General features: G+C 35.9%; 1 protein-coding gene across 5 annotated transcripts in view; it reads right to left on the reverse strand.

The window, feature by feature from the left end:
• The window catches only part of LOC149543439 (PHD finger-like domain-containing protein 5A), a 48,557-nt gene that overhangs the window by 336 nt on the left and 32,083 nt on the right, over nt 1-16,138 (reverse strand). Inside the window, exons 2-3 of one of the 5 annotated variants that reach the window (XR_016355636.1) lie at nt 983-1,350; nt 373-435 (exon numbers count right to left, since the gene is read on the reverse strand). Coding sequence is in view for 2 of the 5 variants with exons in the window: in XM_089798232.1 (XP_089654358.1) it covers nt 989-1,321 (333 nt within the window). In the remaining 3 variants the exon portion in view is untranslated. Of the gene's footprint in view, nt 1-46; nt 436-948; nt 1,351-16,138 lie in introns of those variants that run through there. The other 4 variants (XR_016355635.1, XR_016355634.1, XM_089798232.1 and 1 more) reach the window with 4 other exon arrangements.

Below are 16,138 nucleotides of genomic sequence, written 5' to 3' on the forward strand. Positions count from 1 at the left end.
GAAACAAACATAAAGGAGACTTATGACTGGAATGAAGAAAAATATCTGTAGAAAATTTAGAATATTCTTCAATAGCATTAGCTGAGAATTTCAACTCCTTTACACACCCATAATGTTTTGCACCGGATTCCAATTTGGGCACACCTTGTACCAAGAATCAGCACGAAACAGGTCTGATTTGGTAGATAAAAATCTTGCATTCATTGATTTGGTATCAAAGATATTATTAAGGCCTCTTGTCTATCCATCACAGAAATTTGATATATGCTTACAATGAAAGATAAGACATTGAAATCTTTACGATCTTACTAGAAAGGAAATGTCAAAACCAAGATTGCTATGAGTTTAGCATCAATTTGACCTTGCTCTCACCAGGAGGAAGTTTACAAGATTCATTGCCCAGTTATTGCACAATCCTCTCATTTTTCTCCATGTCTGTCAAATCACAAATTTGTATTTACATTATATATGGTTTTCATACTTTCTGAAACCTCTAAATATGTTGCTAGGAGATATTAAACGTAAAATGGGCCAATCTCCAAATTCTATTTATATCTTGAAAATGTTAAACAGAAAGATGAATCAATTTTAAACTTGTGCATCATTATGATCACAGATTAAAAACAGTTTTCTTCATACATATTATGTCCCAACATCTGCAGCTATTACAAAAACTTCAGAATGAAACTTGAACAAAAAGTCAAACAACACACACAAATCATACTTAGAAATATGAGAAATAGTATTTCAACACAGTAACTCGGCTTAAGACACTATTATCAAAACTAGATAAGATTTGGATTGTAACACCATACTTCGAAAACAAGTCCATCAGAGTAGGGGATGTGTATTATCTGATTGCTTGCAGTACAGCTCCAAAAATAAGCCTTTTTAAAGAAAAATAAGTATTCCAATGTACAGTCTAGACTACAAAAATAAAGCACTTACTGCAATTATCAATGAATTAGTATTCAAAAATAACCTGCAACTATCTCTTCTTGAAACCATATTTCTTCCGTTCATAAAATAGGTCTGTTTTTGCACTTCCAAGATTAACAATTTTTGGGCATCCATCCCTATCTTTCTCTTGTTGGGTGCATTCCTTGCAGTAATATGCATCTGAAATGCCTAATCCACCACAAATTACACACCTTCCCTGGTAGGATCCATAGTTGCATTCGTCACAAACTCGAACAAGGGTACAAGGTCGCACATAAGAATCACAAATTACACATTTACCATCACACTTTTCACAAAGTCGACCTATAGCAATTCCCGGCTGCTTTCTGCACATAATAAGATCAGGATGATGCTTGGCCATTGTTAACTGCTAGACTGTTGTATCTTGACCTACCAAACAAGTATCCATTAATATCATCCAACAGAAAACTCAACTAGACGAAGAAAATTGATACTAAGAAAGAACAAGAATAGACAAGATGACTTTGAACTTGGTCAGATATAAATGCTAAACCACATAAATTTAGAGTTCTCATAGTAGCTTCAACAAAACAGGATTAAAATTACAACCAAAAACAAATAAAAGAGAATTTTGATGATTACTAATTTCAGAGTTGCACGGTGACATTACATTTTGTCTAATGTTACAACAAGAATCATAAATGGCTACTTGGAAACTTATTTTCTTAACAGTTTGGCAAATGCTATTTCTGTTGGGAATGAAATCAGGAGGGAGGGAGGGCCCACTGAAAAGTCAACTGCCAATGGCACATGAGACTTGTTACAATGAACAGATTTAGAAATTCCACCTTAACCAAAAAACTAGGAAATTTTGCAAACACGAGTATCAGAATGTGGGGATACTAAAGAATACATCAAGTGCATTGCATAGACTTAAGGAAAAGAAGGAACTAGAAAGAAATCATATCTGAAATGGCAGGGACTTCTGAGAATTGTTGAAAACAGTATTGGAATATTTTTAAAATTTGCGAGGATAATATTAAAAATTAATGAGTTTTAACTGTTTAATTAAAACACTAAATATTTCACGAAAATTCCAGAAACTAAGTCTCAAACACAGCTAAAAACTGCCACAAATGTTTATTACTTTGCTGTTACCATTTCCAGCTCCTCCGAGGAACTTCAAGAAGTTACTGGTTTTCAAATTAGGCAAATTATCAGGAAACCAGAAATAAATTCATAACTTGAGGAATGTATACTTCAGAGCATTTTTGCATTTTTATCATCACCAAGGACAAGGCAGGCGTTTATGCTATTGAGCTCTAGGATGAGGCACTCGAGGGGGCAGAAGGAAGAAAACTCATCCAGTAGAGCAAATGACTTCAGGTTCACCACCAATGGGAGAGGAGATCAAAGGCCATTACGGACTCAACTAGGTCCTCAATTTCAACTTCTGCAAGCAAGAAAGTGTGTGGTGACAATGCAAAATCATTACATTCGATTGCTTAGAATATTGTTACTTCAAGGATCAAAAAATACATCTCCAAGTGTAGGCTTCTGCTAGAGTTATAAGAGACTCTACAGCACCCCTAGGATCAAATAAAGACCAAGATAACTTCCACAAGAGAATGGCAAGACAATTGAATTAAGATGCAAGAATGATATTATTGATAATGGACAAAATGAAAATATACATAATAGGCCTGCTTATATAGGCAAGGCGATAAGAGACTATGACAAGGAGATATATAAGTTATCACCTATACAAGGTGGAATCACATGTCCACCAAAGGTGGATCATCCTCCATTATGTAATGAAGTATGTGCGACATGTGGATGATGTTAATGTGATATGTGCACTAAAGGAACATTTCACACATAAGGTGAAATGAGATAATAACTATCACCACCTAAAGTGGAATTTCTCCTAGACAATGTGCAAAAATAGGTGCAAACAACTAGGTGCCTCATATGCAGCCTACTATGCAATGCCTCCTAACTCAGATTAAATAAAGTGTAATTAGTGGATATTTAATTACACCAATGCCCCCCTTAAGTGCAACTTAGGAGAACACACTCAAAACTCACAATGCAAGATGAGTCCCTACATACTAGGCCATCTTAGGTACCCATGTACAATATGCAAATGCAATGCAAGAAATGCACTCTCATAAAGTGGACGAAGGGAGAAAACTCATGGGACAAAACTCTCCTCCAAAAAAAGGGATAAAACAAACAAGATGCACACATGGAGGACTCTAGAACTGCTACTACATACATCATGTATGTACAAGCAATGATCCCCTCATAGGAAAGAAATAAGGAGACACAATATCCCCCCAAATGATGAAGTTCCAATGGTGTTGAAATGTAAATACAAACAAAAGATAATCCAACACCTACAAGCAACATTTCTCCCCTTAGGAATAAGATATACAAAGTACAAATGCAGGAACACTTCCCATTCCCATTTTGGATAGGAACTAGAAAGTGGAATCCAAATGAAGTATGACAATGATACCACAAACCAATCCATACCCAAATGAAAGGAGAAATGTCTCCAAATATACATCTTTGAGAACTAAGTAGGTATCTCCAAGCTCAAAGAATCCATCACATCATCAACCTGAAGCATTAAATGTGACAAACCAAGTGAAGAAGAGAACCAAGAATACCAATCTCCAAAGGTGGAGCATCTCCAACTCCAACTAGGATGAAATTGTCATCAAAGAGAAGGGAAACCCACTCAAGTATGCCCCCAAAATCTGTAATATAGGATTCCAAAAAAAAACCTACAATGCTTGTCAAGAAGTCATCCGCTGTTACAATATCTGGAGGACAAGTAGATGTCTCTTGTAATGACTTGCTAGAATCACCAACAAGAGATTATTGTGTGAGCCCAATTGAAGAATCAAGAATCTTTGAATCATTTGCAATCTCCTCCAAAGGATTACAACCATGGGTTATATGCTCTAAAGAATAAAGAGGATCATTGGAGTTATAAAGAGCATCAAGAGATGCTGAAGAATCATGGTCTTCATATACCTCTCGAATGTACTCCCAAAGAGCATGAGCATCCCATAGTCATCATCAACATGCTCAAATATCATATCATAAACATTTTCCAAATAACATAATCCCTATCGCAAGGAACTTCATAATACAAATAGGGCAATAGATTATAAGAATTTCCCAATAGATGATACTAAGATAAGTGAGAATGAGTTCACTCCATTGCTTGTAGTTCTCTATCTCCAAAGTGATTAAAAAACTCATGATTTCATCAATGATATATTTCTTAAATTACAAATGAGATCAACGCCACAATCAGGCTATATAATAGACTTGTATTACTATGCAAAATACCATACTAAGGTCTATGCATTATAATTGCAAAACTAGGCCATGTTCTGAAGTACAATTTCTTAGCACAATCACTATAATCTAATAGAAAAATTGAAAAATATAGAAAAAACTACACACTTTGACAAATACTGCACCTGAAAAGAAGTTTGTATGAGCCCAAATAAGGCCTTGGAAGTTGCAAAAAATGGGATTTACAATTTTCAGAAAAAAAAAAAATCAAGAACAAAGACCACAAACAACCTACACCACTATGTAGAACATAAAATTCTAACCAACAAAAAAAAAAAGATTGCTCAAAAAAAGGATTCCAAATGAGTGACGTATCATTGTTTGAAAATTGCCTTCGTAATTATTTTTTCTGAGTTTTTATTAACATCCAAAATTCAAATGGCTCTATATTTGGCCTCCAATGCGCAATTTCAATGAAAAAAAATTGATTTCGGTGTTTTTAGACCTTAATATGATGCCAAATAGACTATGCAATAGTGATGCCCAAATAGCCTTATCCTGTGCCCACAATTGAAACAAGCCAGATTTGCTACTCTTGAGGAGTCTTCACACCTTGAGAGCTCTGATACTATATAAGAGCTTTCAATAACTTTACAACACCACAAGGATCAAATGAAAGACCACGATAACTTTCAGAAGAGAATGGCAAGACAATTGCATTAAGATGCAAGAATGATATTATTGATAATGGACATAATGAAAATATACATAATATGCCTTCTTATGTAGACAATGCGATAAGAGACCATAATAAGGAGAAGATAAGTTATCACCTACACAAGGTGGAACCAAATGCCCACCAAAGGTGGATCATCCTCCATTGTGCAATGAAGTATGTGCAACATGTGGAAGATGATAAGGTGATATGTGCACTAAAGGTGGATCTCCAACATAAAGTGGACTTATAACAACTATCACCACCGAAAGTGGAATTTCTCATACATATGCAAATTTAGATGCAAACTCACGGGTCTTTTATATGCAAACTAATATGCAATGCATTATCATAAGTTAGATTAAGTGTAATTAGTGAATATTTAATTACAACAACAAGCTCAAATAAAGGGAGAGGAATCAACCTCTAAAGAGGGTATATTTATGCTCTTGACCTATACCTAGTGCCTCATATTATCATAATAGAAAAATTGTGGTATTCTTCTTGACAATGTCATTCTTAATCGAGAAAGTATGGAGTGAGCCCACCACTCTCAACAACTACTCCTTTTGAAGAAGGATTTCACCAAGGCCCATAGCAACATTGAATGGCCTTTCATCCTAGCAATGTTGGCCAAACTTGGATTCAACCCTCACTTTATTCTATCTATTAATATGCTTCCTAGAGATGCTTCACTGTACATCACCATTAAAAATTGTCAGTTTCAAGCTTTTGGGCTTCACTACTCCATCCACCAGACTTGTCCTTCCGATATTCCTTTATATGGTCTACTACTAAAGGATTTGGGTATTTGTTTGCATACTCTATTTCCTTTAGGAGAGTTGGAGGAGTTTCTCTATCTGCATCACCCAACCAGTTGTTAAATGGGCATTTTGTTGATGACTCCTTCTCACGCTTGTTGAAGAGGAGCAAAATATCAAAGGGGCTCTTCAATGCCTCCACAACTTTTGTCTAGCTTTTGGTTTTTCCATTTAAGTGTCATAAACTGGATGTTATCATCAATCATTCCTTTGTATTCCACCATGGCTTCTTCATTATGGCTGGAAATGGATTGGACATAGAGAAAAAAAATTGTTTCTAGACATTCCTTTTGCCTTTTAAGCCTTACAAGAGGACCTTCGGAATATTGTCCTTGCAAAAATTGGAAGAAACCTATTGGATTACCAAATCTCTTTTGTTGGCTACCACATTTCAAGTATGCTCTAAAGTTATTGGGGCCATCCATGTTTATTCTTGTTGGACCTCTTTCAAAGCCTCGTATATGAAATTGGAAAAGCTTCTATGAGATTTTTTTGGGGGCCCTTGGAAGACCACAAGCATTCACACCAAGTTGCCTAGGAGTTTTGTTGTCTCCCATGTAACTTTGGCACGTCTATTATCTTGCTCTCTGGGCACTACCCTTGTGACTTTGAGGAGTGAACTCAGTGGTCATATAACTTTTTTGTGGACATGTATATATTTTTTAATAAATAGAAATTGACATATGTATTTTCCAAAAAAATAGCAATACCAATGCAAATTCTCATTTAGTTTTATACCCACCTCGGTTGAGTATCTCAATACAATGAGATGTGGTGTACTCTTGCATCAAGCTTATCTTGCAATTCAATTCCCACCCACATTTCACACATCACTATTTATCTTCCGTGCATGCACCATTTATTCATCCATCACTCGCGATTAACCTAGTTTAGTGCCTAGGCCACAAGAACAAACCTAAATTCGCTTTTTTTTATTCAAATTCTAAAATTTCCACCCTTTTTGTTAGCCATGACCTAATTTAACACACATCTACACAAAACATGTTGCTATGTCATTATATATAAAGACATTTCACAGGCAATTCATTCAAGATGCAAGGAAATGAAAATATTATTTCAGCATGCTCAATTTCTAAGGGTAGTAAAAGAATTTTGCTATGACCTTGACCCAAACCAACAACATTTGTTAGAAAATTGTCTCATGAAAAGTAGATTTCACAATTTGAATTCCTTCACATCCTTGTAAAAGCAATAGTTGCAATTTGTTCAAATGCAAAAACATTGTTACTGAAGCTTCTTGCGTATTGAAGAAGCTTCATTGTTAAGAATTAGATGTCAACTATCGTTGTCTTTATAGTGGATGCACAAATTTTCTTAGCAAGATAAGAGGCATTGACGTCAAATTTGGTAGACTTTCAAGCATTGATAAGATATTTCACCAGGGATGTTGAAAGCCTATCAATATATTTATCAAGGGGCTTAGTGAGATTCTAATGACTAGCCATGGGTTGTTGTAAACTTGCAAACAAATCCTCTAAAGTGTTATCAATATAATCAACAAAGGCATTTATAAGATATCATTTTTTAAATGAATTAAGAGACGCAATTAATAAATCTACTCATTGTAAAGATGAGTATTAAAAAAGGACACGTCATTCCTAATGAACTACTCTTTCCAAAGAGATACACCCTTTCACATGGAAGTATCAAGATATAAATATATAATAAGTTCATTAAAGAGAAAGGCAACATTGGCAAAAATGGGAAGAATAAAAGAAGAGAAATATAAAGACTACTCTTAAGAGTATACATATCTTACCACAAGTAATATTTTATACCGATATTAAATAGAATGTATTTTGGTGCTTACCATTGGAACATCGTGCATTTTATAGACTTAAGCTATAATGAGTGATTATATATGCTTTCACATATATTGTCACAACCAAGATTAGAAAGTCCCCATGGGAGATGTCTAACCCTGCAGCAAGAGAAAGAAAACAGCAGAAATACACAAACTTAAAGCAAAGCACAAAATGCGAAGAATCTCACTGCATTGTCATCAAATTAGCCTACAAATGTTGTTCATTACATCACTATTGTCAACATACAACTGCATACACATTTGCAATTGATCATCCCTCAAAACTATAAACCTAATCTTCCAAATGCTTCCAACTACATTCAGCAATCTATCACTTTCCCCACGTACCTCATTTTATCCTTCTTAGCCACTTAGCACTACTTACCTCCCTAGCACTAGTAAAACTAGAACCCCTACCCTACTTATATACAAGATCGCCAGCCACAAGTATGCTGATCTAATCAACAATCTCCAAGACAATGGAAATTTATTACAAATAGATAGGCCAAGACCCAAATCAATAAGAATAACCCCCATATGAATACATTGTGTCTTGTGAACATACAAGAGGGTTGATAAACGTATTACAAAATAGAACAATACACCAACATGCATCGCAAATCATGAATCTTCATTGCAAGTCACATCTCGCCATCTTGACTATTAGAACAAAAAAGCCAAAATAGGAATGGACCAATCTTAAGATAACTTCATCTAAAAGCATTGAATCATGATGTGAACCTAGACATAGGAAATGCCTAGATCATGCCATAAGGATTGCATAAGGAAACGAGCCAACTAGATCAATTACACACTAAAACTACAGGAAACTACCTCAGTGAACAGTGAAATAGATAAACAAAAGGAAATATTTTTGGGTGATGCAAGATTGTCAACAACCCAAGTATGCTCCTGCATCAGACACCCCAAGTGAATAGAAGATGTTTCATAAAAGGGATTTGTGAACATCTGACAAGGTTTAGAATGTAGATGCCATGAACATTCATTATCCACTTGTCTTCCTTATTCGAAATACCGATATTATTTCAACTCTGCACACGATCACTCCTACAAGTGTTCATCAATTCTCCAACAAAATAAACTCCTCCATGCAATATTCCACCACTAATACTGCTATAACAATCCCTTCTCTAATGAGTCTTACTGATCCATTTATCTCTGAGCCTGCCATCACTACAATTGTCAACCAATATTTGCTTCATCTTCTGATGTTTAACTCCACCTCTAAAATTACGCAACACATCAGACTTCAATCTATTATCAGGATTTTGTTGCTCATTTGATACCAATTGTTGTCTTAAAATAGTTAAAAAAACAAGGAACAACACAGTAAATCCAAAGAGTAGTAAGAAACAAACTAACCAGCCCCTATAAATATCAACAATTACAAAACTGGGGGAGGTGGCCTATAGAATATTAGAGCTATTGACTGCTCGATCTATCATGAATATCTTATAAATTGATTTTTACAGTACAAAAAGATCATAAATCTTTCATATCAGACTGTAGAAATTTAAGATCCTTCGTTCCAGCATCCTTGTGTTGGGAATCTTGCAAAGGCAACATTCTGTATTGCACCACTCAGGCTGTTCATTCCACTGTGATTAACCTTGTCCTGGTGGCTGGATCCACCTCTGTTGTTATATGAATCCAGGTGACACTTTTCCATTAGATTGCTAAGATCATCCATCTCAGCTTGTGTGAGAAAACTTTGATAGTTGTGAATATATCCAGCAGCTTTCAGTTCATCCTTATGGATCAGCATGGATCCATCATATATCAGTGTCATGAACCTTCTTTTAGGAATATCCAAGAAAATAGAAACCCGTGACATTATGTAAAAATGGATTAGTTAAAGATTAAACTCAGTAGGGCATCTTCTAATATGTTGAAATATCTCTTTGTTCCAGTCTTTCCAAAGAAGCCATAGAATTTCACCAGTTAGCACGAACCAAAATCTATTCTGATAGAAATCAAAGGATTCAACATACCCAGCAAGAATCTCACTCCAAGACAGTCCAAGCTTTTTATTCCACTCAACGGGGAGACTAGGAAAAATAGAACAAACTTTCTTAAGCATAGATGCATTCAAAAGACAAATGTTCAAAGTTCTCAAGTTTTTTACACATCACAAATAATAGGTTCAACATTGATGGAGGATAACACAAACCCAACAGCAAGCTTTTTAATTAAAAGAAGCCATCTAAAATTAACTATTTTTTTCTCACAAGGACTTTTCTAGAAGTAATTAGAAAAGAATTGCCAATTTGAAAAGGGACATTCAAACCCCCAACACTGAGACACCCGTGTGAGGACAGGGTGATCATTCTTAGGCAAGGCAAAAATTTGTTTTGTAGAAGCATTTTTAAGAAGAGTACCATCAGCCCATTTTAAAAACCTGTCATATGCCTCACAATTCATGACTTTACCAACTCTCTCTCTGTTAATCACTTTGGATAATAAAGTAAATGTCTTTTTTTGAGAAGCAGGAATACCAAATTCGGAAGAGATCTCATCCCATAACCCTAACTTATTATTGACAAGCAAATCATTAATAACAGAAATGCCTTTCTTGTTCCCTTTTTTTAGCTGAACAACTTTGGGTTAGGGCCAAAGGCTTGTTATTCAAATACACACCCCATCAAATTGATCTGTCAACAACTACATAATTTGGTGGACCACCTGCAGCACCCCTAAAAGAAATAAACTCCCTCACTTGAGACCATGCATTCCAAAAGGAATTGAACACCTTGGAATCAAAGATCTTTAATTTAAAATCTCTCATAATGAAATCCCATAATGGAATATTTGACCATTGTTTCACTTTCTTGACTAAAAGTTTTTCAATATTATTCCTCACAAGAACCTTCCAGGGTTCATTCCCCATAATGAAATCCCATAATGGAATATTTGACCATTGTTTCCCTTTCTTGACTACAAGTTTTTCAATATTATTCCTCACAAGCACCTTCCAGGGTTCATTCCCCTATAGGGCTTTATAAATCCATCTAGAAGCAAGAGCTAACCCATGGGTTTTAATGTCTTTCAACCCATGACTCTCAAGCTCTCTAGGCAAGCAACACCAGTCCCATTTAACACAGTATCTATTCTTAGAACCCATGCCATCTGACCACAAGAAGTCCCTTAAAATAATTTCAAGCATATTATTTTGATACTTGGCAAACAACCAGGTGGAGGCAAAATAAAGGTGGTGAGAGAAGAGCACTTTCTACACAACTTGGACTCTCCCTGCAAGAGAGAGGGAATGAGTTTGCCACTTTATGTGCTTCTTAATCTTACAATATATCCAATCCCACATGTCAGAAATATAAGGCTCAATGGCAAAAGGAATACCAAGATACTTCACAATAGTTCTATGACCAGCCCAATTCCAACCCATATTTTAGAACTTGTGTGGAGATACCTTGGTTCCAGAGGGGAAACAAAAAAATTAAGAATATCAAGGGCCTTAGAAAAACTCTCTTCTGACAGCTCAAAAATCAAAGCAGTGTCATCAGCAAATTGGGCATTAATCAGTTCTTCTAAATTAGGAAGACTAATGCCTTTCATAGGAGTGCCAAACATCTTATATCTGAGAATGTAAAATAAAGCATCAGCAGCAATCACAAACAAGGAAGGGGCAATGGGACACCTTGCCTTATAGATCTTTGCAAAAAAATAGGACCAGACAACTCTCCATTCACATCAATCACTGTAGAAGAATCTTTGAATAGGACTTCAATCCATTTACAAAAGTATGAGGGGAACCCAAAGGCTTCCAACATGCCAATAATAAACGACCATTCAACTCTTTCATATGCCTTTTCAAAGTCAAGCAGAATCACGGTCACATTTTGCCCATCTGCCTTTGCCCGATGCATGCCTTCCCAACTGGTAATTAGATTTTCTAATACATATCTGCCCTTGATGAAACCAGTTTGAGTGACCGAGACAAAATTCTTTATGATGTTTGCAATTCTTCTGGCTAATATTTTAGCAATGATTTTGTATGACAGATTAAGAAGAGTAATAGGTCTCTAGTTTTTGACCAAAGATTTGTCCCCATTTTTGGGAAGCAGCTTGATGACACCTCTATTTACCTTACTGCCTAAAGAACCACATTCAAATGCATCATTATAGAAGCACAACAACTCCTCTCCTATCCACTCAATATGGTCTTTATAAAACTCGGATGTGAGTCCATCCAAGCCTCGTGATTTCTCATTTTCCATAGACTTAATAGCACCAGTGATTTCATCAAGTGAGATGCATCTACTAAACTATCTCTAGATAAGGCAAGATGCTTTTTAGGGATAATGTTCAAATAACCCTTCAAATCCTCTTGTTGTTCCAGTCTAAATCGAGAAGAAAAGAGCTCAAAGTAAAACTTATAAAAGGCCCCTCTAATCAAAATAGGATCATTAGTTTTACCCTCCCTAATCTACACTTCCTCAATCATTTCATTCTTCTACTTAGTCTTTATGATATTAAAAAAATATCTGGACCCTATATCCCCTTCTTTCAACCAATTAATTTTTTCTTGAATTCTTTGGCCTTGAATCTTATATCTTTGAAGAAATCTAAGTTGATGCTTAGTAGAGATTAGCACTTGTTCCAAGACAATATCTTCCCCTCTAGTTTGAAGTTTTAACTCGGTTTCATTAAGCTTGCTTTGTAATTCATTCTCCTCCTTATTCCTTTCACGAGCAAGCTTTTAACCAGTTATTTCATACACTTTCTACCAAGCATCAACTAGTAAGTCCAATTGTTCAACTAGTCTCAAGGACTAGGCACACATCTTGGAAAGATAAGTCGCCATTCTAATGGCACCTTTGGTATCAGAATCTTTAAGAAGAAAGGAATTCAACTTAAAGGTATTGATTTTATAACTGCAATTACTGTCAATACTGCCATGATTGAAAAGAATCAAAGTGTAGATGGGAGAGTGATCAGAAAGGGAGGCAGAGGACACAACTACAGGAGAGTGCCCTTGTTTACTCTGAAAGGAAAAGAAAGAAGAATCACCATACACCCTATAAAGCCTGCAGAAGATTCTATTCCTACCCCCCTGATTATTACACCAAGTATACCAAATGTCCTTAAATTTATTTCTCCTTTGCTCAAGATGATCCAAGATATTAAAACACTTCTTAAATTTAAACCAGAAATACTGCTCATAACCCTTCCAAGTATGTTTTATCCCACCCTGTTTGTCACAACTATATTCCACAGTGTTAATGTCAACAACAAAGATCCAATAAGCTTTGGGAAGACTTGAGGAACGCCAATCCCAGAGTTTAGCTCTTTCCCTACAATCATTTGATGCATAGATATTACAAATTCCAATCAAAACCTATCATTTTTTAGGATCATCCACAAAGCTCTTTGAAATGGAGAGCATCCATGATTCAATATATGATCAATCCATTTGGGGCTAACAACGATGGCAATCCCACCTTTCCCTCTCTCATGATTGGGGTGAAAATCTAAAGCCTTATCCCACAGATATTTCAACATACAAGAGGCCTGGAAGCCTACTACTTTAATATCTTGCAAGCAAATAATATCTTTATCTTTCAATTTTTTACACCAGCTCCTGACTAAATATTTTACGTCAGTCACTCAAGTCCCCTCACATTCCAACTATGCACATGTAACATGGAGAGCATTTTATTTGGGTGGAGGTTTTTGGTTTTTGTAAAACCTATTAAAACAATTAGGGATATCATTCTTGTTTCTATCATTATTGGAAAAAGAATTTCTCCAATAAGCTTTCAGTTTCTTCCTTACCACTTTAGTAAACTGATTTCCAAAATCAGCATTGAATTCCTTTGGGGTCTCAAGTGAGGAAATATATCTCCCTTTAGGGTTCACAATAGCACTTTTAATCTTGGTGGCTTTCTCATTAATAGATCTAAAAGCCAATTGTTGAGCATTCAATCTAGTGGGGACTGTATTAACATAGACTTCAGCATTCTCTACTTGCTTTTCAACAGCAGGAGCCATGGGATGATATCTTATAAAGTTAGGGTTATTATGACCAGCCAAGATCACAACAAAATCCCTCATACAAAGGATTCGAGAGAATGATAAATTCTCATTTATCAATAGTTTCAATTTCAACTAACTGCTCCATTTGGGTGGATTGAACCACACTAGGGTATCTTTGTCCACGGAATTGGGCAAGTTATTCAAATTATCGAGGGCATCCATTTCAGGGTCCGGCCGATGGATGCCAACTTTGGGCTGATCAACAGTCACTTTAGAATTATCAAATTGTGATTTAATCATTTGGCAATCTTTTTTAACATGTCCAATAAGCTTGCACTGAAAGCAAGCATGAAGATTACCTAATAATGTAATCTCCCAAGAGAAATTCTCTCCTTCCAAATCCAACGAAATAATTTATGAAAAGTCAATTTCAAGAGATAATGCTATAAGAACCCTAGAATTTAAGTGTGGCATTGTAACTCTTGATTCTTCAATTTGCAGAATAGAACCAAGAGGGCTTAAGATTTAAGAAATGAAGGGCCATAATTCTACTTGAAGATTCTTTATTTCTACCCAATTAGGAGTAGATCTTTCCACAACTTTATCAAAATTACCTTTTGGAGACCATGAGAATGCACGGAAAAGAGAATGACCCACATTCCAAAAACCTTTTTTGAAAACTCTTTCCTGCATATTGTGACTTTTCAGAATGACAACAAACAAACCCTTTTGGATGCTAACATGAATCCCAATTTTTTTCCCCCAAACTGAATTTAACCAATCATCAAAATATTTTCGAGAGGGTAAAGCATTATGATCTAAGCACACAAAAAAGATAGCTATATTTTTCAAAATGACTTTGTTCTGCCCTAATTGCTTTAATCATGTCCTCATTGGGAGACAGGGTAAAAGCTTTCAAACCGAAAGAAGGTCCTCTATGATCTCCTCCATCTTCGTATTCACCTCCATTTCCCCATCTACCTCCATTGGTTGTGGATACTCTCACTCCTCTTGGGTACCCTACAACAAACTTTCTTTCAAAAATGCCATTGAAACAAGCAAAGATTGGGCAAACAGGAATAGACTCCTCATCCAACACTGCCTTATACGATGGTTTTTCACTATGGCATTATTATTGTTAACAAGGTTGGATTTTCCATCATTACCAGAAACCCTTAAAGCATTCTCTTATCATTACTTGGAAGATCTTGATTGCACTACATATCATCATTGTTAGGTGCTTCAAACTCTCCTTGCGGGACATCGGAATTAAGACACTCATTGCCCATTAACCTTGACTCACACGAGAGAGCCAAAGCTGAGGCCAAATGAACCCTTTCCAAACTGGAAAACAATGGTTAAAACAGTGAAAGACGGATACCAAACAAAGAAAAGCAGAAAAAAAAAACCAAACAAACTCACGCAAAACCACTAAGCACTTCAACCTACACATAAGGCCACCAAAGGAAGCCAACAAGCCCACAAACTCTCCAAGATTTGCAATCATACAAGGTTGCAAAGTGACCAATCTCATTCCATCCTCTCATTTGATACCAATTTGCCTCTCGTACCCTATTGTAACATCATTTTTCGGTCATTGCCAGTTTCCAAGCTGGCTGATTCGTGTCTTCTCATCAATACCTTCAGTCACTGCTCAACCTTAGAAATCCTTTCAGCCACTTGTTGTAGATCCATCACCTTTTGATCCAAAACAATTTACTCACCTAAGATGCAAGTCTTCGTCATTCTCAAGTTCTTAGCTTTCATTCCTTCATTCTTCAAAGGAAGTATAATAAATCTTTTGCCATTGTTTATGATAGAAACAACATTACTTCGGTAATCATGAATAGCCCCAACATCATATTGCCAAGGTCTACCCAACAAAACATGGCAAGTGCTCATATTAACCACATCACAAAGTACCTCATCTTAGTAAGGTCCAACGTTAGAGTTAGCCCAACCTCATTCTTTTCCTTCTACCATGTGATCATCCTAAAACAAACTTATCCCGTACAAACAAGGATGCTTGAATCTTCTTGGTCCCAATTTTTGTACCATCTGCTCAGATAGAAAGTTATTGTACTTCCATATCTACAATCACTTTACAACATTTGCCACTGGACTTGCAACTAGTTTGAAACAACCTCCTCCTTTGCCAAGGCTTTGGTTCCTTCTTACTTAACTCTTATAAACATCAGATACTCTCCCATTTTCACGTTCAACTTCTCTTACAATCAGTTCATCCTTCTTGGCTTGTTACTCATGTGTCACTAGAATTTATTTTCCTTTGCTAGAACCAGTCGAACATTGGAAAGCCTTGTGACCAACATTCCCACATTTGAAACAAGTGCCCTTGAAATCTCTATTGTTACCTTTACTCTTTCCATGAGTCTTATCATCAGGTTCTTCTTTAGTTACCAATTTTTCCTTACCTTTGTATATCAGCTTATCCCTAACTCTAAGGATAATTAGCTTTCTCTTCAACTTAGCCTCTGCCTTTAAGCCACAATGATAAGCATCTTCAATTGA

Source organism: Cupressus sempervirens, chromosome 8 (genome assembly GCF_028749045.1).
Source record: "Cupressus sempervirens isolate cs-2001-9-10 chromosome 8, ASM2874904v1, whole genome shotgun sequence".
NCBI classification, from domain to species: Eukaryota; Viridiplantae; Streptophyta; class Pinopsida; order Cupressales; family Cupressaceae; genus Cupressus; species Cupressus sempervirens.